We start from the raw sequence: 25,979 nt of genomic DNA on the forward strand, positions 1-25,979 counted from the left end.
ATTTAAGAAACTTTGTAATTGGGTTTATTATCTGATTAATATGCCATTATCTGCATTCAAAAAGACTTTCCCCAGGTCCCCCCCCCCTCTCTCTCCTTCACTGCTTTTACATCAGTCATGCCCCTGTCTGTTCTATGGAGAGGGGAGGGGGGGGGGGGGGGGATTGGTCGCCAGTAGAGAACAGAGAACAAAGGGTTACACAGTGGGAGCTGTATGACAGCCGGTATTCAGAGGTCAGTGCTGACTTCAGAGGAGATAGCCCGATGATGTAGCTGTAAATTAACTCTTTGTTGTCCTGTTTTGGTGCCTCATCTCTCCATAGAAAACCATGAAGACAGGAGAAGAGCTTCAAACTGCTTTTTCATGATAAAAATGCATTTTTCGACTAATAAACCCAATTACAAAGTTTTTAAAAATCGCCTGTACTATTGATTTCTGCAAAAAACACACAACAGTGACACTTTAAGTATACTGCAAAACAGAAAAACACAGAAAAAATATAAAATCTAAATCATGATGATACATTCACCGTTGGGGTGCGTTCATACGTACAGGATCCGTAGCAGATTTAATGCTGCAGATATCAATGTAACTAAATGACTGAACACAGCATCAAATCTGCTGCGGATTCTGTACGTGTGAACACACCCTTAAAGGTAATCTGTCAGCACTCACAGAGAGGGGCTGTCACCCACAAACCACTCGGGTCAAGTTCCCTTTAAGCTCTGCATTGATGGAAATACACGTCTGCTGTGGAACGAAAAATGTAATAATTTCCTGTTTTACTGTAGGCTATAATACATTCTGAACAAAGCTGACAATTTAAAAGGGAACTGCTGCGAAATTGAGTAACCACATGCACTTTCCATTTAAAGGGGAACTCCAGTGAAGTTTTCTTTCTTTAAAATCAACTATCGTCAGAAAGTTATAAATAGTTACTTCTGTTTAACAATCTCCAGTCTTCCCATACTTATCAGCTGCTGTATGTCCTGCAGGAAGTGGTGTATTCTTTCCAGTCTGCACAGTGCTCTTTGCTGCCTTTATAAGGTGGGGCGTGAGGGGTGTACAGTCCTTCTCTAATGGAGGCCCCTCGCCACTGATATAAGACCCAATGCATGTCGTATTGACAGTCTTCAGGGAATAAGCTACAAATCTTGTGAGACAGACAGTGTAGAGCCAGCCAAGTGGAGGAGAATATACAGGGTCCCTTCACAAATTGAGGAGATGCACGCAGCACTATGTGACAGACACATCAGGGAGACCCACAAGACATTATTATAATTCAAAGGCGTATGGCCGGCGAGAAAGGTTTTACAAGGCAGATGTGAGCATGGCCTTAAGCAGTGAAATTCATACACTGAATGGTATATTATATGTGACTGTCAGATGGTGAAGAGGAAACTCAAGAAATGGAAACGGATAGCAGTGCAGGAGTCATTGGAACAGCAGTGGTCACAATGTGTAGCCAGGTATCCTCCCACCCAACTCAATCTGCATGGAGAACGAATTTACATGGATAACCTCAAACCAAATCCTTAAAACGGCAACAATGAATTCTATGAAAAAAAAACAACGGTGGACACTAAAGGTACATTCAGACGTTCAGCAGCTTTTCAGGACCATATAAACCAGGGATGGGGAACCTTCGGCCCTCCAGCTGTTGCAAAACTACAATTTCCATCATGCCTGGACAGCCGAAGCTTTAGCTCTGTAAGAATTGTAGTTTTGCAACAGCTAGAGGGCCGAAGCCTTCCCATCCCTGGTATATAACACGTTCGCAATAAGCCGCAATCTTAGATGTGAAAAGAGGAGAAATCTCAGTCTTTTCTTTAAGACCTGTTTCCTGTTTACAGTCTGTTTCTGGCTTTGGCTGCGAAAATCTGTGTGTGTGTGTGTGTGTGTGTGTGTGTGTGTGTGTGTGTGTGTGTGTGTGTGTGTGTGTGTGTGTGTGTGTGTGTAATAGGACCCTACATTTTTTTCAGATCCGCAATTATGGAGAAACTTATGGAACGTGTGAATGTACCCTAAGATTTAGTATTCCCTCCTTATGACGCTAGCGCCTATCCACAAAGTTATAATAATTGATCTCTTCACTGGGAACCCCCACAGATCCAGAGAACAGGGATAAATTCTTTATGGGGCCTTGGAACATTTCCAGTTAAGAATGGAGAATGAATGTGGTGTAGTTATGTTCCTGTACTCTGGACCAGCAGGGGGTCCTGACAGACTGAACTTCACTGCTTGGTATCCCCTGGATATGCCTTGACACAAAGAGATTTATCTAACAGATTTTTGAAGCCAAAGCCAGGAAGTCTCTCTCATATGACCCATTCCCTGTTTATAGTCTGTTCCTGGCTTTAGCGTCAAACATCTGCCAGATAAATTTCTGCGTAAAGGCACCCTAACCCATGGATAAGGAATAATTTTATGGAATGGGGATATCCTCTTTAAAGGGGTCATCCAAGCTTAGAAAATCATGGCCGCTTTCTCTATAAACTCTCCTGCCCTCAGATTGGGAGCGGTATTGCAGCTCAGTTCCATTAACGTGAATAGAGCTGAATTGTAATACCATACACAACCTGAGGGCAGGGGTGGTGCTGTTTTTGCAAGAAAGCAGCTGTGATTTATTTAATCCTGGATAAGGCTTAACCTCAATACTCAAAGGATAAACTAAAGGATATGTGATAATAGTAATAACCCCATTAAGACACTGGGTGTTAGCAAGAGACTTGAAGACAGGTGTCTCCAATACAAGTTTATATCAATATACTCACCTTACAATAGTTATGCTTTGATTCGTTCTCTACTTTTAGCAACTCTCTGTCCAGTTCCCAGCCCAACCGTTCAGCAATGGAGTCTTCCCTGTTTTGCCGTATTCGGTCTACCCCACCATCTAATGTTGAACTGCGCGTTTCTACAACCAGCCGCTGCTCTACCGCAGGGTAATAGGTCCGAGGTTTTTGGTAACAGTGTTCACTGGTGATATAAGATTCCTCCACAGAAGGAATTGGGGAAGGCTTATCCACTGCACCATTGTAAGTCCTGTAGTTTGTGGAATCCTCTTTGCAGGAGTTCTCCTCCACAGTTCGTCTGATGTAACATCTGTCGTTTAATGGATGTTGTTTCCATGGCTGGCCCCAAAACCGCAGATCCGGATGCTCTTTGCTTCTGTTAAAATCAGAGACGGATTTACTGGTCTGGATCTCAAAAGATCATTATAAAATCACAAAACTGAATGTTAAGTCCTTAAAGGGGTCCTATGGCTTTTTTTTCTTCCTTTTAAATAAACTGGTGTCAGAAGTAAATTACAAATCTATATAACTTTCTATTTAAAAATCTTCCAGTACTTATCAGCTGTGTATGTCCTGCAGGAAGAGGTGCATTCTCTCCAGTCTGACACAGTGCTCTCTGCTGCTACCTCTGTCCATGTTAGGAACTGTCCAAAGCAGGAGAGGTTTTCTATGGGGATTTGCTACTACTCTGGACAGTTCCTGACATGTACAGAGGTGGCAGCAGAGAGCAGTGTGCCAGACTGGAGAGAATACACCACTTCCTGCAGGACATACTGATAAATACTGGAAGACTGGAGATTCTTAAATAAAAAGGTATTTAGATTTGCAATTGATTTCTGACACAAGCAAGCAGCCCTTGGTAAACGATAATCGTGCCGTGTAATAGGCAGAGTTAACGAGCGCCGATCTAGCCGAGAGCAGACTGGCGCTCGTTTACATTATTGATTGGGCCATCATCGGCCCATCTAATAGGAACCTTACACTACAATAATACAACGTACTGGATGTACTTACTGCAATATACTCATCTTCAGCTGCAATCCATGCAGAACCTCAATCACGCGCTGCACGTCTCCTAAGAGCTGGTGCGTAGCAATGATTTTCTTTGCGTTTTGATGAGAGTAGTTTTCCTCTAGAAATGACAGGCCGTGCATGTGTCCTTCGTTCAGCCATTCTTTATCGTACCAGTACTTTAGGCTCACACGTTGCCCTGAAAGAAAAGGAGAAATCATTTACAGAGAGAAACCAGCAGGATTAGAAAGCCAATATTCTAGCATAGTACTACACAATATATTGCGGCCAGGACCCTATTACACGGCCCAGTAAGGTCCCCTTCACACAACAGGAAAATCTATCTAGACAGATTTCCTGACTGACTGGGTTTCTAATGGGCACTAACACCCTTCAGGATTTTTTTCTGAAGGGTTTCCGTGCCGGAAAATAGGCCTAGAAATAATAGAACCAGTCCCATAATTGTCCGGAATTCAGGACCCTATGGGGGGGCGTCAGAAATTTGGACAGCTCCAGATGCGCATCTGGAAATTGTCCAGAATTTCAGATGCACTGCATGGTAGCAAAGTCCAGCGTCAGTCCTTGGGCAAGTGCCACCAGGTGCCGACGCTGGCTCTTTAACTGTATGCGCTCCTAATCAGGTGCAAATTCAGTTAAATCGGGCACTGTATTTGGAAGGGCTGGGACCCTGTCAATCACTCTACGGCCCGGAGGCAAAATTATGCCTTTGGATATAAGAAGCCGCTGCCTTGTGTGCTCGCAGAGCCAGAAGACAGAGGAACTGGGAGAACAGCTGAAGGAGAGCATGTATTTTTTTTCCTCCATCTTTACGGTCAGAACACACTAATGGTTTACTGAAGCCGCCTAGAAGACTTCCTGATAAGCCTTTCCTCGTGGTAATAACGGCCAAAGACGCGTGAAAGGGGCCTCTATGAGCACAGAGTTCACAGAGCTTTTACACCCAACACCAGAGCTTTTACATACTAAAACGAATGCGGGAAGGAGGTAAAAACCATTAATAAGCATACAAATTATTAAATCATAATAAAACTCTCCAAACGTACCTGGTGGATCCTGGCAGACATAGCAGGTGTACTTTTCAGGTACAGTGTCTTCTAATAGTCCCATGCAGACTCCATGCTGCCAGCACAAGCATTCTTCACACTGCCAAAACAGTGATGGAAATGAGGGGACATTCAGGGAAACGTAGAAGAGGGAAGAAACCTCTAGTGTCCTAGCGATAAAGAACATGACTCCTCATTGGGGATACCTACTGATGCTGGCTATTCCCCGATGAATGAATGGACGGACAGTCTGCAAACTGACTATCACTAGCAGCAAAACTAACTGTACCTGAATAAATCTGTAGGCAAAAGGTCATAGTGCTTTAGCAAGGCAACCCACCAAGTTACCAGGTGATTTTCATTAACTGCTTAGCATGCATTCCCATCTAAGGAGGACATCCCCCATCCACGGAATAGCAGATAGGTAGGATTATGATCATAGATCCCAAAATACAGGGACGAAACTGTCCCCAGAATACATAAAGTGGACCACGCCAGAAAAACCACAGCGTCATTTATTTTCTATGGGGCTACTGCACTTTCTAGTGACATTTCTCCACGACATGTTTTTTTTGTTTTTTAATGACAGGTACACTTTAAGCCAATAATTCAAACTGTGTCTTCAAGTTCTACCTGAATCATGAAATCATTCTCCTCCTGCACCTCACACATGCAGCGAACAATCTCGCACGCTTCATCGTCCTCCATGTCTTCATCTGCATTTGTCACATCGATTTCTTCATTGTAGTCGTCGTCATCGCTCCAGAGTAGACTCTCTGTACATGAATCACTTAGGGTCTCCTCATCTGTTCAGACCAAAAATAAAAAGCTTACCAGCCTGTGTGTAAACACTTACTTAACAGGAACATGAGGGTTTTCTGGTTTGATTGAAAAAGTGACAGAAAATATTCTAAATTCTAAAAGCAGGACAGCTGCCTAGGTGACATCTGACAACAGGCAGGCATCACATACATGTCCTAATAACTGGAATAGGAAATGTGCAGGATACCTGTCGACTGATCACCTTGACAAGGGTCCCACCTGTCAGAGTAGTGTCTCTCCATGCCCAATATTAAATTGGGTGGCAGAGAGAGGCACCAGCCAGCTTCTTTATATATCTATATGTATAGAGAGACAAGGATATATTTTTCTGTTTTCTTCCTTATTTACAGTACTGGAAACACACACACACACACACCAATAAAACTAAGGGTCCCTTTAGTTGACGATTTTGACGAGTTTACGATTAATCAAGTGACTGGGCCACTCAAACAATAGCTGGATCGTTCGTGCGGTCAATCCAATATATCGCCATCAGCTGCATGTCCCGTTTACATAGGGAGATGCGCGGCCAATAAGGTAAATTTTACAGACAAATATTCAAGTCGGCATTTGTTTGCTGGACCGCTGACCTCTGGCACTTTTACACGGACAGATCATCAGCAGAACAATCGTCCCATATGCTTCATCTATTTAGCGGACATCACTCACCACTTAGTTTGGTTGCCTCTTTGTGCTTCACCTGATCAGATTCTTTTATAGAGCAGGAAATCTTATAGTCTGTTCCAAGCTTCACAGGGTTTGTTTTTTTGGGCGACAGCTCCTTTGAAATGTCAACATTTTCTTCGCTGCCGGATAGTTCTACGGTTGAGACATAAAAGTGTATAGTCATACAGGAATTCAATAAAGTAGAAACGTGTAACGTATAAAAAAGGGGCACAGAGTTAAAGTCAGACAGACACAAAGCGAATACAGGAAACTTTAGGTTTAATTGGGTGTCACCGGCTTTTTATTACACTAATAATGCCAATTTATTGGCGGGGTGGGCTGATATTCCTGATGGCAAAATAGATGTGGTCTGAAATACACTTTTTTTGTTGGCAGTGAGCTGCCTCCCTTTTGGCCTGTTCGCAGCTCATGTTTAAAGGGGTAGTTTAAAAAAAAAAAAAAAAAAAATTTACTTCTATAAAAAAAAAAAAAAAAAAAAAAAAAAAAAAAAAAAAAAAATCTAAACTCATCCAGTACTTATCAGCTGCTGTATGTCCTGCAGGAAGTGGTGTATTCTTTCCATTCTGGAGCACAGGAGAGGTTTCCTATGGGGATTTGCTACTGCTCTGGACAGTTCCTGACATGGACAGAGGTGGCAGCAGAGAGCACTGTGTCAGACTGGAAAGAATACATCACTTCCTGCAGGACATCCAGCAGCTGATAAGTACTGGAAGACTGTAGATTTTTAAATAGAAGTAAATTACCAATCTCTGGCACCAGTTGATTTGAATATTTTTTTTTTTTTTTTGGTGAGCGACCCCTTAAAAACACTTGCATTTTCAGGAAGTCATTGTATTAGAGTAAGGCAGACGTGTCAAACTCAGGCCCTGCAGCTGTTTTAAAACTACAATTCCCATCATGCCTGGACAGCCAAAGCTAAAGCTGACATCCCTGGAGTAAGGCTACATTCACACATTGTGGACTTTCATGTGTAATTGCGAATCTGCAATTACAAACAAAAGTAACAACCTACTCATTCCTTTTGGGTTAGTCACATGTCCATAATTTTATAAACTGGCAAAATTTACCGACAAGCTCCAGTACAGACTGTAGTTACCCCACGGTCCCCTAGAAGTCTGTGGGAGAGTCTGTAATTTGCGGACATTATGGGGGTAACGTCCAGAATGTCTGCAAAATACGGATCTGTAATTCTGATATCATAAGTGTAGCTCCTGCTGAAAGCCCTTTTAACAAGCGACTTCCCACTTTTACGGATGCTTTTTTTTTTTGACTGATGACTGCGGACATGCTTTACGGTCCCGAAAAGTTCAGGAAGGTTTGAATGTACACTGAACCATTCCAGGTTTATATTGTATAGCTAAGGCTCCTGACAGATTCCTAAGATGATCCTCAGGTATGGGCACACATATAGTGACGCTCACAGACAGCGAGGCTACTACACCAGGAACTCTAATGTTAATCACCACTTTTACTTACCGGACTTTGTTCTTTTCTTCTTCTTTTTCTTCTTCTTAGATTTAAGGCTCAAAAGGTCTTTAAACTTCTCTTTTACTTTGTCTTTAACTGAGAATAAAGAATGAACTAGAAATCAGAGACCTGGAGTTGCAAAAGGAGTTGGACAACATATGGACTTTCTTCTACATGTTAAAAAGACCAAAAAAAAAAAAACAAAAACCAAGAAACCCAGCTATTATACAGGTGTGAATTGAAGTTAAAGGGGTTGTTCTGCAAGAATCTTTCTTTCAAATCCACTGGTGTCAGAAAGGGGAGGGGGCTATATAACTAGGGGAGCACACAGCAGGGGTACTATATACTGCTGGAGAGCACAAAGCGGGGGTCTATATACTACTAAGGAACGCAAAGAAGGGCTATATGGGAGGGGGAGCACAAAGTGGGGGTCTATATACTACTGGGGGAACGCACAGGGGGACTATATACTACTGGGGGAGCAACAGGGGGGCTATATACTACTGGGCGAGTGCAACAGGGGGGCTATATACTACTGGGCGAGTGCAACAGGGGGGCTATATACTACTGGGCGAGTGCAACAGGGGGGCTATATACTACTGGGCGAGTGCAACAGGGGGGCTATATACTACTGGGCGAGTGCAACAGGGGGGCTATATACTACTGGGCGAGTGCAACAGGGGGGCTATATACTACTGGGCGAGTGCAACACGTTTACTAATGATGTTCAGCTCGGACCTTCACCTGACAAAAAAAGACCCTGGTAAGTGGACCTTCACTAAAAGTTGTTGAGTACCCCTGCTGTAGGGGATAGAAGTAGTTAAAGACACGACTGCAGGGAGAGATTACAGCTGGTTTGTTTGCAGTAAGGGTCCTATTAGACGGGCCGATCGATAATGTAAGCAATCTGCTAGATCGGCGCTCGTTTACTGAGCCTAATACACGGCTCAATCATTTAGCAGGGGCTGCACAGACATCGTTAGTAATCTCTGTGCAGCCCTTGGCCTAAAAACTGTTATACATTACCACTCCGCGCATTGTTCGGCTCTCATCTTTTACTCCTAGTGCCGCGGCTGCAGCGCAGCCTATCTGAGCCGACTATTGAGTGGCTGAGCGGCCTATTAGCTAAAACAGACCGCTCTGTAGCTGCAGCCATGGCGCTGGGAAGGAAGGTGGGCAGGAGAAGACTGGGAGTGCGGAGAGGTGATGTATAACAGTTTATTCAATTGTTAGCAGTTAGTTGCACATCGCTATTACATGTATAGTGGACGATGATTTTAGGTCTGGACCTAAAGACAGAATCAGCAGATTGTTGTCTCTATTACACAGAGCAATAATTGGCCAAATAAGCCTGATTCGGCTGATTATTGTTCCATGTAACAGGGCCCAGAACGCAGGTTGCAGCATGAAAACAAGATGCGAGTGTGCACAACCCTTACCACTATCAGAACCCTTCTCGGGCTTGCGACAAAACTTCTGGATTTGATTCTCTTTGCTCTTCTCCTTAAGCGTAGGTCTTTGGACATTGGAGCTATTTGTAGCTGGGCTTGAATGCCGTCTCTTCTCGCTTAGTAAATCATGGGGTGAGCTCCGTAGGGAAATCTGAAATGGGGGATCTAAAGGAACCATAAACATGTCATAGAAAGTTGGGTATTGTAAACTTATTCACGTGTACCACATACAGAAGGTAGCGACACGGACATTCATTGACAGGACTTAGGACAAACACATTTAGCATGCGTCAATGTACTCAAACCAGGGTTGAGACCGTCAGGCAGAGAGCTATAAATTGTAACTTGTAGTCAAAGCCGGAGGCGGAATCTAATGATGTCTCTATTAACTCATGGATGAGAACCAACGTATCGCTGAGCATGACTGACCGACCTATGTAACATCAGCATTCTGGTCAGCTCTTATCCACACAGCATGGACAACACCATAGAGAAAACAACAACATGCACTGTATAAATGAATGGGTAAAATAACCCTGTATACAGTCACACACATGGGCATGCACTAGGCCTAGACATGAGAAACAGAGACTGCAGCCAATACGCAATGATCCGATTCTAGATATAACGTTGCATAAAAAACCACCACTGATGCTTACAACGTGACGCAGTCTATAGACAAAACAGCTATTGAACTTATGGGCCACCCATTTCCGATCACTTTACAGGATGGGCTGCCAGGTAGAGCTGTTACTGAGTGGATGCGGAGTCTGGTATGGTGAGGTGGCAGCAGTGATCAGGTGATCGACTGAGGTCACCAATGTGATACTGATGGCCACTGATATAGAACTCTCAAAACACTCTTTTTAGTGCAAAGTCAAAACCCAGTAGAATAGCGTTTCCCAGACATCGGGAAGCTACTTTCACAGTCAGTAGAGGACGAGCGCAACTTGAGCATGTTCGAGTCAGATTGTTTGGCATCCGATTACTGGATGCAGCCAGAGTTTTCCAGGACTCCCTAGGACTGCATCCAACTTCTTCAGCTACCGGTAATCAAATGCTGCACGGTCGGACTCAAGCATGTTTGAGTGTGTGCTCTACCACGACTAAGATGGCTAACAATCTGTCTGTGTAGCGGGGTGAGGGAGCCTCTTGCATCACAGGGTTGGAATTCCAGTAGAACTGGATTGTTGGGGTGAGATGGTTTTTTTAGTTTCTTTTTCCTTTAGTCACACTTGCTGCTATACACATTGCCTAATGGGGTTCCATCAGGACAGGTTGGCAAAGCAGAGCATTGCACCATATCTGAACTTGTATACAGATATTTTTACTCATCTGGCGACCATGGATAATGCTGCTCTGTCAACCTTACACTCTGACCTCACAAAACAATATTTATGCTAACTCCCTTTAAATGGGTATTCCTATCTGGGATCATCAGGGGAAAAAAAAAAAAAAACATGCAATGCAGGAGGCACCTTAGGCTCCACTGGGAAACACTGCAGATCCGAGAATACCGAATAAAATAGCGCAGCACATTGCACCATAAAGTCTGGTTATATAACAACTCAGTTAAAAATAAAAAGGGGAGGTCCGGTGTCGGCCATTTTTTTTCAGAAAAGCCGGGGAGGAGGTGGCTAAACATAAGATGCACCTACCTCCCCGGCTCCAGCACTGGGGTCCGCAGTTCCCCGCTACAGTTCTGTCCCCAGGCTGCTTCCTGGACCTGGGTCATCTGTTTTTTTTTTTTTTTTAACAGACACAAAAAATGAGGTCGACCACGTTTTTTTTTTTTTTTTTTTTTTTTTTTATAATGGAAGTCAATGAAAAAACGGATGTACACAGTTGAATCCGTTCCCCCCCCCCCCCCCATTAAAAACGTATTGCCAAAACGTAGTGTGAACCCAGCCTAACCAGTCAGCGGCCGAGGCGGGGGTCGTGCCTCGCACACATTAATACAGAGGAGGAAGATTTGCACCTTTTTCTTTGTTGTGGACCCACTCCTGGTTTTAGCTTACAATACTGTCCAAAATGCTGTGTGCGAGCCCTGCCTAAAAAGTGGCCATAGACTATTAGACTACCTTCAAAGGTCTAAAGACCCTATTACATGGGCCAACGCTTCCGATCAAGGTCTGAACGAACGCTCATTGGTTTAACCCATCAGCCGCACATCCCCCGTTTACATGGGACAATGTGTGGTCAATAGCAATGATTTATTGGAGGAATAATTTGCTTCTATCCACTGCAAACAGAACAAGCAGGAGGGACAAGAGGAAAGTCAAAGGCGATGGACACTACAGCGGAAAGACACATCTAGGAGAGGGATTCTCAACCAGAGTCTCAACCATGATCTGGTAACCATAGGACAGGACTAGAAGAACACTACAGTCTACAGCTACACAGAGGACAGAAAGGCAAAGAGTCTTACGCAGGGAACCGGATGTGGTGCGCCTCCGCTTTGCCGTTTGCTGGCTGTTCTTTTCATGGGCTAAAGAGCCTCTTGTCTGCATATGCCTGGTCATAGGCATCTGATCCTGCTCTGCCTTGTCAACTCCATGGAAATACTTCATATGATAATGCAGCAATTTGGCTTTGCGGAAGGATTTGGAGCAATCCAAAATTTTGCATTTAAACCTGTTGGCGTCCAGTTCCAGGGACACAGCTTTGGCAGCTGGATCATCTGGTTTCTTCAATGTATTTGTTACTGTAAGGACATAATAAAAAGAAAAAGAAAGGAAAAAAAAAGCAAATAAAGATGTAGGAACATAAATCATAAAGGAAGGGGGGAAAAAAGGCAACTAAAGAGAAGCTGTGTCCATAAGCGATATAGTCAGTAAGTGAGGAGGGGGGCTACAAGGCCGGGCCCCAACAGAGTTCATGTGGCAGAATACAAAACCCAAATCCTCATCAGTCTGACTGAACCAGAGGCCTCACACTTCCTCATAGACAAACAAGCCTCTCAATGGGGAACAAGATCCCAACATGCATTGCTTCTCTCACACTGGTGTCATGAGTTTAGATTTTACAGGATTCATAATGAATAGGTTGAGTTCATATACACCGAGCCATAACATTAACCCCTTTGGGACCAGGCAAATTTTTGCTTTTGCATTTTTGTTTTTTTTTTCCTCCTCGAGTTTAAAAGGTTCACATGAGGCCTTATTTTTTGCGCCAATAATTGCACTTTGCAGTGGAAGACTTAAATTTTTTCATAAAAAAATATTTGTGCAGTGAAATTGATAAAATAGATTTTTTTTTTGGCGGGGGGGTGGGGTGGGGAGATGAGGGTTGTGTTTACGCCGTTCGCCCTATGTTAAAACTGACATGTTATACAAGTTCCTCAAGTTGATACAATTACAATAATATGTAACTTTTACATGACAGCTTTCAAACAATTGAATGTCCTTTAAAATTGCTCTATTCCCCTCCTTATAACGCTTTTATCCTTTGGTCTATGGGGCTGTGTGAGGTGTCACTTTCTATCAGTACTTCGATTGCGTACATGCAACTTTTGATCATTTTTTATTACAATTTTTTAGGATTTGATATGACCAAAAAAAAAAAAAAAGTTTGCACTTTGTTTTTTTTTTTTATATTACGCAATTTACCGCGCAAGATCAGAAAAGTGATCATTTAGTCGTTCGGGCGATTCTGCACGTGGCGATACCAAATACATTTATTTAGTTTTAAAATGGGAAAAGGGGGATAATTAATTTTTAGCTATTTAAATGCAGCTGTCAGCTTTGGCAGCTGCATCTACATGGCTCATTAGCATGCACAGCGATCGGACCCGGGCTACTAACAGCATCCGGAATCACTGCGCAGCCCCTTCTGAACACCCCTGCCCGACCCAGGATGTACAGTTACGTTCTGGGTCGTGAAGGGGTTAAAACCACTGAGAGGTGAAGTACTGACCATCTTGTGACAATGGTGCTCATCTAAGAGTAGAATATGCCAGGAAGCAAGAAAACAGTCACTTCCCAAAGTTGATGTGTTAGAAGCAGGAAAATAGGCAACCCCCTCCCAAAACTATGACATATGAAAATTGTTGATCAGTTGGGGACAAAAATTAAAAGTCTAGACTTCCCATTGGCTTCATGTGAACATATTCCTTTTGAGGGTAGCTCATGCCGGTCTGCATATCAGTGGCTGTGGTGGGACAAGTATGTAATCCTATTGAAAATGACAGGAGGGGAATTGCAGCGTGAATTCTGCTGCGATTCTGTTACATGTGAGGCTACCCTGAAGAAGCTGAAATTCACAAGCAGCAGCAGTAGTGTGATCAGGCTCCTAGTACGCTACTGCTCCACACACACACACACACACACACACACACACACACACACTAGCATTCAGACGAATGTGCACAATTCACTGCTGAGAGTTTTTGTATTTCTTAACCACACTGAGCAGCTGTAGGAGAACCCGGCCTGAACAGGACAACATGCAGAAACTAAAGCCGGTGTCACTAGTCTAGGAGTAACTACAAAAGCTCTGTAACAAGAACACCATGTGAATATACAAGACAAGAGGTTAGTAACTTCCTATGACACAACAAATATATCCTTCTCCACATATTCCTTACTGCAACCCTCAACTACGTTGTAGCACCATTATATAGGCGATGTGAAGAGGTCCTGCCAGCACTCCTCACACGTGTCGTGTTTCCCATAACCCAACAGTTCAAGTGTAATTTTTCAGGAATTCTTGGAGAACTCTGGCCCCTTTACTGTTCACCAGACACAGCGCCATGTGTTTTTACTGGCTGTTGCTGGTACTACAGCTCAGTCCTATTTACTTAAATGGCACTCAGCTGCAGGATCTAGCATAGAATCTACAAAGTATAGAGCCTGATAAATCACAACTCCTGTTAATTTCTTTAGAAAAAAAATATAACTGACAGGTCTGCTTTAAAGAGTGACTGTCGTTTAATTTTTTTTTTTCCCCAGAAATCAATAGTACAGGCAATTTTAAGAAACTTTGTAATTGGGTTTATTAGCCAAAAAATGCATTTTAAAAAAAATAAATAAAGCAGTTTGAAGCTCCCCCTGTCTTCATTGTTCTCTATGGAGATGGGAAGGGGTGAAGGGAGATGAGGCATCAAAACAGGACAAAGAGTTAATTTACAGCTACATCATCGCCTATCCCCTTTTGAAGTAAGCACTGACCTCTGAATACACCTTTTACACAGCTCCCACTGTGTAATCCTTTGTTCTCTGCTCTCTGTTGGTAACTAATCTCTCTCCTCCCCCCTCCCCTCTCCATAGATTACACAGGGCCCGACTGATGTAAAACAGCTGAGATTTCCTGATAATGAGCAGTGAATGAGAGAGAGGAGGGGGAGGGACCTGGGGAAAGTCTTTTTGAATGCCGATAATGGCATATTTGCCTAATAAACCCAATTACAAAGTTTCTTGAAATTGCCTGTACTATTGATTTCTAGAAGAAAAAAAAAAAAAAAAAAAAGACAGTGACACTAAGTGTAAACATCTATATAAACCATAGTCACCTGGTCCAAGAGGCCACTTAAAGAGGTATTCCCATCTCACAAAGATATGGCCCATCACTAGGATATGCCAACACTTTATGATCGGTGGGGGTTCAACATTCGGCCCCCCACAGATAATGAGAATGAGGTGGGGGCAGTACTGGTGCGGGCTGGAACTGCGACCGCTTCAATCAACTGATTGGTGGGGGTACAAGAAGCTGATCTATAAGGATGTTAAAACGTCCCATAAGCAAAAGTGCTGGCAGTAAGGTTAATATCTATATAATGTTCCAGAAAACAAAGCTGTAGTAAGCGTGGGATTCTTCAAATGCAGCCAGGAATATAGAAGCATATTTAGGAACATAAACCTATGCAATAAAGTTTTGGAGAAACAGAGCAGCATTACGTATAGTAGCCAAGCTCTTGGGCCACTACATCCCTACTGGGCATGGTCTATAGAGCAGAGGAGACGCATGTGCAAAGCAGTGAAGCAAATCTTACAAGGTTCTCTGCTGTATTTAGCAGAGGTGTCAGATCGTGGATTCCGCTTCATAGGAGCTAGGGGGGAAAAACCCAGACAAAGAGATTAGCAACGCTGCTGCGGCTGATGCTGCTACACCTCATCTTACAAGTCACAGCTAATAAGTAAGATCTAAAGAATATGCTTGTGTGTCAATGAAAGGTGGAACTAATATTCACTGACTGAGTGATCAGCAACCAAAGCTCCCCTCGCCACTGTAACATCCCCACTGCAGACATTGTATTTCCCCCCTCCCCCTCTGAGTAGTGCTGACATCCCGTATATCATTGGCCTCGGGGGCTCTCTTCCTGCAAGTTGCTGATCTGCGCCTATACTAACAACTGTCTTATGGTGTCCTATCATTTGCAGTGTCAGAAACATGTGAAGTTTTGATCGGTTGGGGTCTGGGTATTCTGACCCCCCACCAATCATTAGAATAAACAGAGAGAAGAGGGTGGCTGTGCTTGTTCTATCCCGGCTCTCTGCAATCTCTAGGTTATTACGGGTGACGGGCTCCATAGACTTAGGGCCCTAGTGCACGGAACAATAATCAGCCGAATCGGCCCAATCTGGCCGATTACAGCTCCATGTAATAAACACAAATGATCAGCCAATGACAAAGATCATCGGCTGATGGTTGATATAGGTTTGGACCTATAATTGTTGGGCGCCAACCACACACCGCTACGTGTAATAGCTGTGCACGGCCAGCAGCTGACGATTTTCAAACTCTATACATTACCTATCCATGCTGTAGGACTCCTCCACAAGAGAAGCCCTGCAACATGGATAGGTAATGTATAGAGTTTAAGCAAGGGCTGGATCGGTGAGGCGGTCACATCACGTTTTGTGCAAACAAACACTTTGGGGGAGATTTATGAAAGGGTGTAAACATACACTTGGTGTAAACTGCCCACAGCAACCAATCACAGCTCAGCTTTCAGCTCTGGTAGGATAAAAGAGGAGCTGTGATTGCCCACAGCAACCAATGGCAGCTCCTCTTTAATCCTACCAGAGCTGAAAGCTGAGCGGTGATTGGTTGCTGTGGGCAGTTTACACCAGGTGTATATTTACACCCTTTCATAAATCTCCCCCATAATGTCCTTTTAGACAAATCGTTTTTTAACAATAAACGATCGAAAACAAGAGCTATCCGAAATCGTTCACCTTATTACACAGAATGATGGTCGTTACTACGATCATTTATTCCAGCAAGGAAAGGAACGATGCGGAATTAGACTCTTTTCGGGAGAATTCCACCATCTGACAAGACAATTCTTGGGGCGGACGGCGGAATTCGCCGGCAAATATCATTGAGTCTATGGGACGGGCAGAACAATCAAGTGGAATCCACTTGAAGACTCTGCGCGTATTCAGTAGTGTGAACGTTCCCTTACGCTGAACGATTAGTGAAAGACTAACAATGATTTGGTGTTAGCTTGAAGTCAACAAACACATGACCGATTTCTACCTGGCCGTTTGACGGTTGCCTGCAATTTAAACGATTGTTTAAATTCAAACGATATAACGATTTTTAACACAATAATCGTCCGGTGTAATATGGCCCCAAGACTGCTGTAAAATCCCTCTACCTCAGCATTGGCTGTATTCTTACCACCCATACACTGCAATAGAGAGACACCCTAAACATGCTGCACCAAGCTCTATGAGAGGAAACTGGCTATAGCCTCTGGACCAGTGGGTGGGTAGTGTTTTTAGCCAAAGCCTGACTACAGCTATACACTAACTACAGCTATACACAAAGTGTAAAGACATACATAAATAGAAGCTTACAAAACAAAAACTAAAAGAAACATTTATATATAATCTGTTTCTGGCCATAATATGGCCAATCTAATTAAAGGCAGAATTCCACTGTAAGGAAAGCGAAATCTTTAGACTGACAGGTGTGACTCACTTATCTCAGCTAATATAGTTATTATACCAGTAGGACTCATCAACATTTTTGCTAACACAATTATTTAGCAAACCTGTCTCCTTCGCCTCTTTCATTCCCATTGTTGGACAGCTTGTTGTCTAGGTTACCGACCACCACTCTGCTCTAAAAGCTGTGATATAATATATATTATACATATATATATATATATACACACACACACACACACACCACATATGTACACTTATACACTTTAGCTCTATACGTCTACATCATAGCTACATATATTTACACCAGCCAGGCCACTGCTTATAGAGCAGAGTGGTGGTTGGTAACCTAGATAACAAGCTATCAATAATAGGGGGGGGGGGGGGGGGAAGAGCAACATATCAGGAGAACACAAGTTTGCTAAATGATCGTATTTGCAAATATCTATATCATGATGAACCCTTCAAGTATAACTATATATTAGCTGAAATGAGAACATCCCTTTTAAAAGGTGCTTCGTTGATTTAAATGGTGACCAGAAATGTGAACCGTCCCTTTCCCTTCCTCTTATAATTGTTAGTGGTGATTGTAATATGAAGCATAATCAACTAATTGAGGTGCCATTAGTCAATGCAAAGAGTGGCGTCTAAGAAGGTCTATGACTGCCAGTATAAGAAGCAAAGCTAGGATTTAGTAAAGCAGGAAATCTTTTGGGGGGGTCCATGAACAGTTTGCAGGGATCGCTGTGCAGTAGAAATTCTAGAAGAGACATCAGTTTTCAGGATCATTGGGGATTGCAAAGCTCAGATCCTACCGATCCAACATTATGCTAGATCCTAGTGATAGGTATTATCATTCTGAGATGGGAATAGCCCTTTAAAGTCTTCGCACCGCCAATTCCACAATGTAACAAACACTAGTATGATGCTAGACATGGATGGCGGCAGATAGCGAGAGAATGCAGGCCACGTCTTACTGTATCATGCAGACTGGCATTTAGAGGATAACAGATAACATGCTGTCTAGGTACGCCAAGCCACAAAAAGCTACCACCAAACTGCTAGAGCAAGGCCTGCACACCAATACGTACTGGTGGAAAGAGTGTATACACACACATACAGAGAATATGGGCTCTGCAGATACCTGGCACACTGACAGCCACATAACATGGATGCTGTATAGTGTAAGTCAGGATAACAGATGTACTGCACGTAGATGACCCCTTTGTAGTATATGGGGACAACAGTAATTCCTGATACTCAATGGAGTACAACAATACACTAGGTATTTACCCGACAGTGTAGTGATCATCTGAATTTCATTTGGTCCAGGAAGTTCATTTTCATGGCCATCAGTTTTGAGGTCTGGAAGAGCAGTCGCCTCATCGGCTGCGGCCGGCTTGATGACATCCTCTAAAGGCAGCGATTCTTTCCCTTCAGATGGGTCAGGTTTCAGGTGATCGACAGGTGTAGAGTCCTTTGTTTTCACTTTGAATGAAAGGGGTGCAGGGAAGGGGGGAGGGTAAATTTCGTGCACTTTACACCAGGTATGGGGAACCTGCGGCCCTCCAGCTGTTGCAAAACTACAATTCCCACCATGCCTGGACAGCCGGTTCCCCATCCCTGCTTTACACAATGAACTCAAAAGTACAACTTTTTCATTAAAAAAAAACAAAACACAGAAATGACAGAAGCAGCGCACCTTCTTCTTCTGAAGTCAGACCATTCTGATGCACGGACCCGTTCTCGGGTGCAGCCTCTGCTTTGACGTCTGGTACAGTAGGCTCTTCCTGACTTCTGCTGGGTGAGAGCTGCAAAGCTTTGTGATCATTCTCGGTCTCCTCATCAGCACACGATGTCTGTTCTCCATCTGACACATTTTCGCTTTTTTCAGCTGTAACATTCTTCCCTAGATAAGTTATACATAGGTTTTTAAGACAAATTAAAATAAAACCTGTACGTTTCTTGCATGGCATACTGCATAGACAATGGCGGTCTGTGCTGCAGCATAAGGCAAGGCGAGCCCTCCCCATATCACTTCCACACACCTAAATCCAACAGCAAAGAAGAAAGAAGTTGCACTCACCCAGGTTGTCTTCTTAAACCTGTATTTTCTTTTCTTAAACAACGGACATAGTGCGGACATAAGTTGAGCAGACTCTACGTGAACGGAATGGTGACGGCCTGTTTCACGCTCTAAGGCGCTTTTTTGGATCTCCCCCGTAGAAGCACCTTAGAGCGTGAAACAGGCTGTCACCACTCTGTTTACGTAGAAAATACAGCTATAAGACGACATCCTGGGTGAGTGCAACTTCTTTCTTCTTCTTTGTGTACGTAGTGCCGCTTATCTATGTGTCTCCACACACCTAACGGTCCCCATACGCCCTTAATAATCGATGGCCGTCAGTTACCTCTCCTGTCCTCCTCATACATAGAAACGTTCCTGTGATAAACAGGAGTGATCCAACTTATCTCTGCAAAATCTAAGGTGTCAGGCGGCAATTTCCCAATTATGCCCAACCCCCATGTCCAGCAACCTTATCTGTAGGTAGATGGGTGGGGAAGCCTCACACCTTATACAGATAGCCGAACTCGCACACAAGTGGTCCTTAGTGCGGATCCCCAATTACAGACAAGATTTACATTTCACGGGTCTCTTTGTGACTTACCATCTGCATTTTTTCGGATCTGTGATTAGGCCAAGATCCGTGCTACACACACACACACGCAAAAAAAAAAAAAAAAAAAAGGAAGCCGTCCTAGTGCAAGCCGCAATAGCGACATGGTATCTATGACGTATTGTACAGATCTGTAATTCTAGCCAGTGTCGTCATTTTGACCACTTTTTCTAAGCAACTTCCCCCCTTTTCAGAAAAAAAAAAAAACAGACGATATTAGAAGCAATGGAAAAACAACAAACTTTTGACAGTTGAGAGACACACCAAAATTTTTGATTGGTCCAGGTCAGACCCGTACCGATCCTTAGAATGCTGAGCTGCCGCGCTTTCCGCTCCATGCTTTGTCTCAATGAAAAGGGACAGCCCCATAGACTTACATTACGAGTCCGACTCATCATGTGACACAGAGTTGGGGGATGACCGCACCGGCTCGTTCTCACGATGGGTCAGGGTCTGAACACTCACACCCGAACCGATCAAAACTTTTGACATGTCAGAAGTTTTTATACCTACATTAAAGCGTCAATGTTAATATGGTAACAGACAGCTGCTCCAAAACACTATAAAAAAAGGGACTGTTCTTATCCAAGCAATTATAAAACGTAACTTTTTTTTTTTTTTTTACAACAACAAAAAAGTTTAAAGAGTCCCATAAAAGGAGACGTTAGAATATTTACAAGTTTACACAGACAGGCATATTAGGCGTACTAACTTTTTTCCAGACGGGGACGTTTGGTGCGACTTTCCGATGCTATGGAGATTTTCCTTCTTCTTAGTTCCAGGGTCACTGGCTGACGAGTTTGGGAACCTGGATCTGTGGATAGCATATTAGCTGTTATTCATGTCATGTGTTGTATTAGTGCTTGTACAGCTACAGATCCCCCTTCCCTTCTATAACCTACCAGATGATGTTAGGGAGGAGGAGCGATCACGTTTCCTCCTGCGGTCTCCATTTTCATGCGGTACTTTCAAGCTGTCGTTCTGCCCGCTCCTCTCATCCGGGCGGCTCTCGGCAGAGGAGTCTCTTTCATTCTCAGAAATGTTCTCTTTGTCCTCCTTCTCATTTTTTACGGCCGGTCCTTTACTCTTTTCACAGGGGACGGGTTTCTTTTCTTTCTCCGACTGCACCGCCTTCTTATCTGCGGTCTGCGGCTTCTCTTTCTCTATAGTCGTGTTCTCTGAACTTTTCCTCTGTTCCCTAAATTTACCTCTGTGTTTGTCAGGAGGGGAATTGCTCTCTGTAGGCCGCTCTCTGTGCTTTGATCGAGCGGCATTAGCCTAAAAGGGAGTCCCCGTTCAGTAAGGAGATCATCAACAAATTACAAGATAATCAGCATAGAAAAATGTCTGCCTCCAAAATTAAAGGGGTTGTTCACAAAAACATTTCTCTTTCTAATCAACTAGTGCCAGAAAGGACCAGAGATTTGTAATTTACTTCTATTAAAAAAAGATTTCAAGTCTTCCAGTACTTATCAGCTGCTGTATGTCCTGCAGGAAGTGGTGTATTCTTCCCAGTCTGACAGTGCTCACTGCTGCCACCTCTGTCCATGTCAGGAACTGTCCAGAGCAGCAGCAAATCCCTATCCAAACCTCTCCTGCTCTCCAGACTAGAAAGAATACACCACTTCCTGTAGGACATGCATCAGCTGATAAGTACTGGAAGACTCCAAATTTAATAGAAATAAATTACATATCTCTGGCACCAGTTTATTTGAAAGAAAAGCAACCCCTTTAAGACTATACATATAAATGCTGGTATATGGCAATGTAGTGAACATGGCCATGTTGTACATTGAACAGATGAAAACGTTCAGAATTGATGGCAGTATAATAGACTTCAGGCACAATCAATAAGACATTGTGAACAAGCCTATGAATATTAATACATAGGTAATGAAGAGAATAATGCTTAGTCTCCAGAAAAGTCATTTAGCTAAATGACTGCATGATGCAGCACAGCCAAGCAGTACAAGATCTGCGCAAAAGAACGATTTCCCATTTCGCTAAATTATAATAAAAAACATAAGAGCCTGGCTACATTCCCATCTCATCCCATCTATTTAAAAATCTCCAGTCTTCTAGTACCTATAAGCTGCCGTATGTCCTGCAGGAAGTGGTGTGTTCTTTCCAGTCTGAAATCGTGCTCTCTGCTGCCACCTCTGTCCATGTCAGAAACTGTCCAGTGCAGCAGCAAATCCCCATAGAAAACCTCTCCTGCTCTGGACAGTTCCAGACATGGACAGAGGTGGCAGCAGAGAGCACTGTGTCAGACTGGAGAGAATACACCACTTCCTGCAGGACATATAGCAGCTGATAAGTACTGGAAGACTTTTTAAAACAGAAATAATTTACCAATCTATATAACTTTCTGGTACCAGTAGAATTGAAAATAAATAATTTTCTGCTTGAGTACCCCTTCAAGAAAAATATTTCACCAGCATTGCCCTTTACAACTAGATGCAATCAATGTATAAACACAATGGCCCCGTCTCTTACCTGATCTTTGGAAAAGGCTTTCACATGAATATTTTTAACGGTCTGAATAACACCATCAAAAAACTTTACAGTGTAAGTGCCTGCAATGTAAAGAGAGGACAGTATAACAATTTTATATAATTATTTAACAGATTATTCTTTACATGTATATACATAACCAAAAGCCTAAGCCATCTGTGTTAAAGCGTATCAAGTCACTAGGATTCCTCCCCCTCTGTGTGCAGTCTATAACTATGGATGTGACCATGCAATGGTGGTTTCACACACAAGCCCTACTGAATCAGAATAGGCTCGTGCATAGAACTAACCTGGCGTGGTTGTATGTTCCATGAACCTGCAGTGACAGAAGTGACTGTACGCAGATAGGTTGAGCAATCATGACGACTAGAAATGCGCAAACTTGCTGAAGGGTTGGGGTTAACACGATCCCGAACGATGAGCATTTGCTTACCGCAACAGAGGCTAAACAGCTGATCTTACCATCTTTATTGACAGACGTTATTTTTGCTGGATAGAATCGGCAATCGGACCAACAAGCCAACACTTGTTCATTCACACGAAAAACCTACCGACAAAGAGGAAGAAAAACCATAAACAATGCATAAAGCAGGAATAAGTCAGGTAAAGAAAAGCATGGCATTTATAAACGGACTCTGAAAATATCTGCTGTACCAGTACTAGACTTCAGCAAGAGGAGAGGGGGGATTTGGAAGTCGGCACTCCGGGACGTAGTGGATAAAATATAACTTTTATTTGTGCATTAAAATCCCATGGTGGGCAAAACAGGACCTACGCGTTTCGCGCTACTGCACTTAATCATGGTCTAAAGAAAAATGAATTGGGAACGAATAAAAACAAGCGACCAACCAGTGAAAAGATCCCTACGTCATGTGATCTGAGACCGCACATGTCTTGCATAATGAAATGCTCTTGCTCTTGAACCGAATACAAGTATAAATGACAAATAGCTAGAGAGACAAGAGTCAATAGCAACTAAAATAAAATGCAAAAGTGTGGATTACACCTTAAACATAATGAAGTTGGGAAGGAAAAAACAATGAACAAAGAATGATAATAATTACGAAATATCATTTCTGCCTCCTTGTGCAGAACTTGTTTCTGCCAATCTCCTCCTCCCGGTGGTTTCCTAACCTTTATTATGGCATATGCACTAAAAGTGCTGACATCTCCCTCATGTGTTTCTATGAAGTGTTTAGCTGCTCCCGAGACATTGGCCCCGTTTTGTTTTTTGATGCTAGTGAGATGTTCACTCACTCGTTGTTTAAATTTCCTTTTAGTACAGCCAACATAATACAGGTTGCAGGCCATACACTCAATGATGTAAATGATATGATCGCTATTACAATTCAGAAAATCATGAATCTCATAGGTTTTGCTTCCAGTACTGTTACAAAAGGTTTTTTCTGTTATTTGGAATAAACTTGCAGGCTGGGCAACGGTTGTCTCCACATTTGTGGCAGCCCGCAAGCCTACAATAAGTGTGTGATGATTCACAATACAGCATGCTGGGTGATAGTAGATCACCCAGGGATTTACCCCGGCGTGGTACACATCTGAAACCCTCATCAAGGATCTCAGAGAGGATGGCATCCTGTCTTAAGATGGAAACATTTTTCTTAAAGGGAACCATTCACCCCCTGGCCCCAGGCAGAAACTGGCATACAGTGACATAAAGGTCAATATACTTACCACATCGCTCCCGGTCCCGTCCCGAATCCCGTTGTTGACACGGAGAAATTGGCGATTCTTCTTCTCGCGCCCATTATGGTAATGAGCGCCGCCGGGTCCGAAGTCCAGCCTTCTCCCCGCCTCCGACACTTGATTGACGCCGGGTCCTCTTCCTCATCTTCTTTCTTCTCGCCGGATCCCGCGCAGGCGCCGTGACAGTCGTTTTCGGCGCATGCGCAGTTCACAATTGAAGCCGCTCCGCGGCTTCACTGTTTACTGCGCGTGCGCCGAATGCCTCGAACACGTATCCTGTTTACCGCGCAGGCGCAGAGAGGTGATGAGACCATCGCAACGGCGCCTGCGCGGGAATTCGTCAGAAGACTGAAGACGTCAATCAAGTTCCAGGAGGCGTGGATGGGCGGCGACGAGAAGAGGACCTCATGAATAAGTTGGACTCGTCCGTCGTTTCCTATGGACGTTGGACTCATCTCAGCTCATTACCATAATGGGCGGGAGAAGAAGAATCGGCGATTTCTCCGTGTCAACAACGGGATCCGGGACGGGACCGGGAGCGATGTGGTAAGTATATTGACCTTTATGTCACTGTATGTCAGTTTCTGCCGGGGGCCACGGGGTGAATGGTTCCCTTTAAGAATGTCTATGATTTGTTTGTATTGGGATGAATATGCTGTGGAAAAAGTTATTTCCACAGAATAATAAGTACTAGTTCCCCAGAATAATAATGGCCAATATCATAAGTGAAGTGGGATCTCTGCTCCCCTCCTGGAGACCCCTTACTCCTGAATCCAAGAAGCTGGCAGCAGTTATATATCGATTGGTTTACGACTATGTACAGCTTCCTTCTATCTACCTTCCCTACTATAGGACTATGTTCACACATCCCTTTTTGAGCCTCATTTGGGCTTTTTTAGGCCTGCGTACCCATGTACACATATAACACAGCTGGCGGCTCCATACACAGTATAGTGACCGTCCTGGGGCAAGGCACTGAAGTGAATAGGAGCCAGGCTATAGTATCACAGCAGATATTGATGGCTTATCCTGAGGACAGGCATCGCTACAAAACCCCAGCAAAACAGAAGTACAACACAAAAATAACCCCAATGTACAAGAATTATTACCACGGTGGGCTCGTCTTCTACCAGGCCTTCCCTCCTCAGCTGGATCTTCTCTAAAGGCCGAAGGTAAGGGCTATCCCAGCAGAACCATTCATCGTATCTGTGATTCCACCGCTTAAAATGGATCAGCACTTTACCTTCTTCATAGTCGATCTCTTCAATGTGCGCGGCATACCTAGCAGCAAGAAATGCAATGACCGGCCATTACTCCACTACTGCAAAAGTGAGAAATATATTCAACAAAGCATCTAACCTGCAGATATGTCCCTCTAGCGCACAAGGTGCTGAGGGTTAAAAGGAGAAGCCCAGCAAAAAACTTCATTATTAAAGTATTGTATTGCCCCCCAAAAGTTATACAAATCACCAATATACACTTTTTATGGGAAATGCTTATAAAGTGCTTTTTTCCCTACACTTACTACTGACAACACGGTGATGTCACTTCCTATATTACATGGTGATGTCACTTTCTGGATAACATGATGATGTCACTTCCTGGACAACACAGTGATGTCACTTCCTATATTACATGGTGATGTCACTTTCTGGATAACATGGTAATGTCAGGACCCGACTCCCAGAGCTGTGCGGGCTGTGGCTGCTGGAGAGGATGACGGCAGGGGGATGCTCAGTGTCCCTCCAGTGCCCTGTGTCCCTCAGTGTCCCTCTGCCATCATCCTCTCCAGCAGCCACAGCCCGCACAGCTCTGGGAGTCGGGTCGTGACATCACCATGTTATCCAGGAAGTGAAGCCTTGATGCAGCAGTAAGTGCCCAGAAAAAAAGCACTTTA

General features: G+C 43.6%; 1 protein-coding gene across 5 annotated transcripts in view; it reads right to left on the reverse strand.

Moving 5' to 3' along the window:
- Positions 1–25,979, reverse strand: part of PHF20 (PHD finger protein 20) — a 54,416-nt gene that overhangs the window by 3,200 nt on the left and 25,237 nt on the right. For 3 of the 5 annotated variants that reach the window (XM_069953002.1, XM_069953004.1, XM_069953003.1), the window contains exons 3-18: positions 25,192–25,363; positions 22,841–22,925; positions 22,361–22,440; positions 20,767–21,142; positions 20,577–20,678; positions 18,889–19,095; positions 18,480–18,674; positions 15,284–15,340; positions 11,723–11,998; positions 9,283–9,459; positions 7,853–7,939; positions 6,359–6,508; positions 5,501–5,673; positions 4,868–4,967; positions 3,807–4,002; positions 2,775–3,168 (exon numbers count right to left, since the gene is read on the reverse strand). In XM_069953002.1, coding sequence (XP_069809103.1) covers positions 2,775–3,168; positions 3,807–4,002; positions 4,868–4,967; positions 5,501–5,673; positions 6,359–6,508; positions 7,853–7,939; positions 9,283–9,459; positions 11,723–11,998; positions 15,284–15,340; positions 18,480–18,674; positions 18,889–19,095; positions 20,577–20,678; positions 20,767–21,142; positions 22,361–22,440; positions 22,841–22,925; positions 25,192–25,363 — 2,827 coding nt within the window. The remainder of the gene's footprint in view (positions 1–2,774; positions 3,169–3,806; positions 4,003–4,867; positions 4,968–5,500; positions 5,674–6,358; positions 6,509–7,852; positions 7,940–9,282; positions 9,460–11,722; positions 11,999–15,283; positions 15,341–18,479; positions 18,675–18,888; positions 19,096–20,576; positions 20,679–20,766; positions 21,143–22,360; positions 22,441–22,840; positions 22,926–25,191; positions 25,364–25,979) is intronic. The other 2 variants (XM_069953005.1, XM_069953006.1) reach the window with 2 other exon arrangements.

Source organism: Dendropsophus ebraccatus, chromosome 14 (assembly GCF_027789765.1).
Source record: "Dendropsophus ebraccatus isolate aDenEbr1 chromosome 14, aDenEbr1.pat, whole genome shotgun sequence".
In the NCBI taxonomy this organism is placed as follows: Eukaryota; Metazoa; Chordata; class Amphibia; order Anura; family Hylidae; genus Dendropsophus; species Dendropsophus ebraccatus.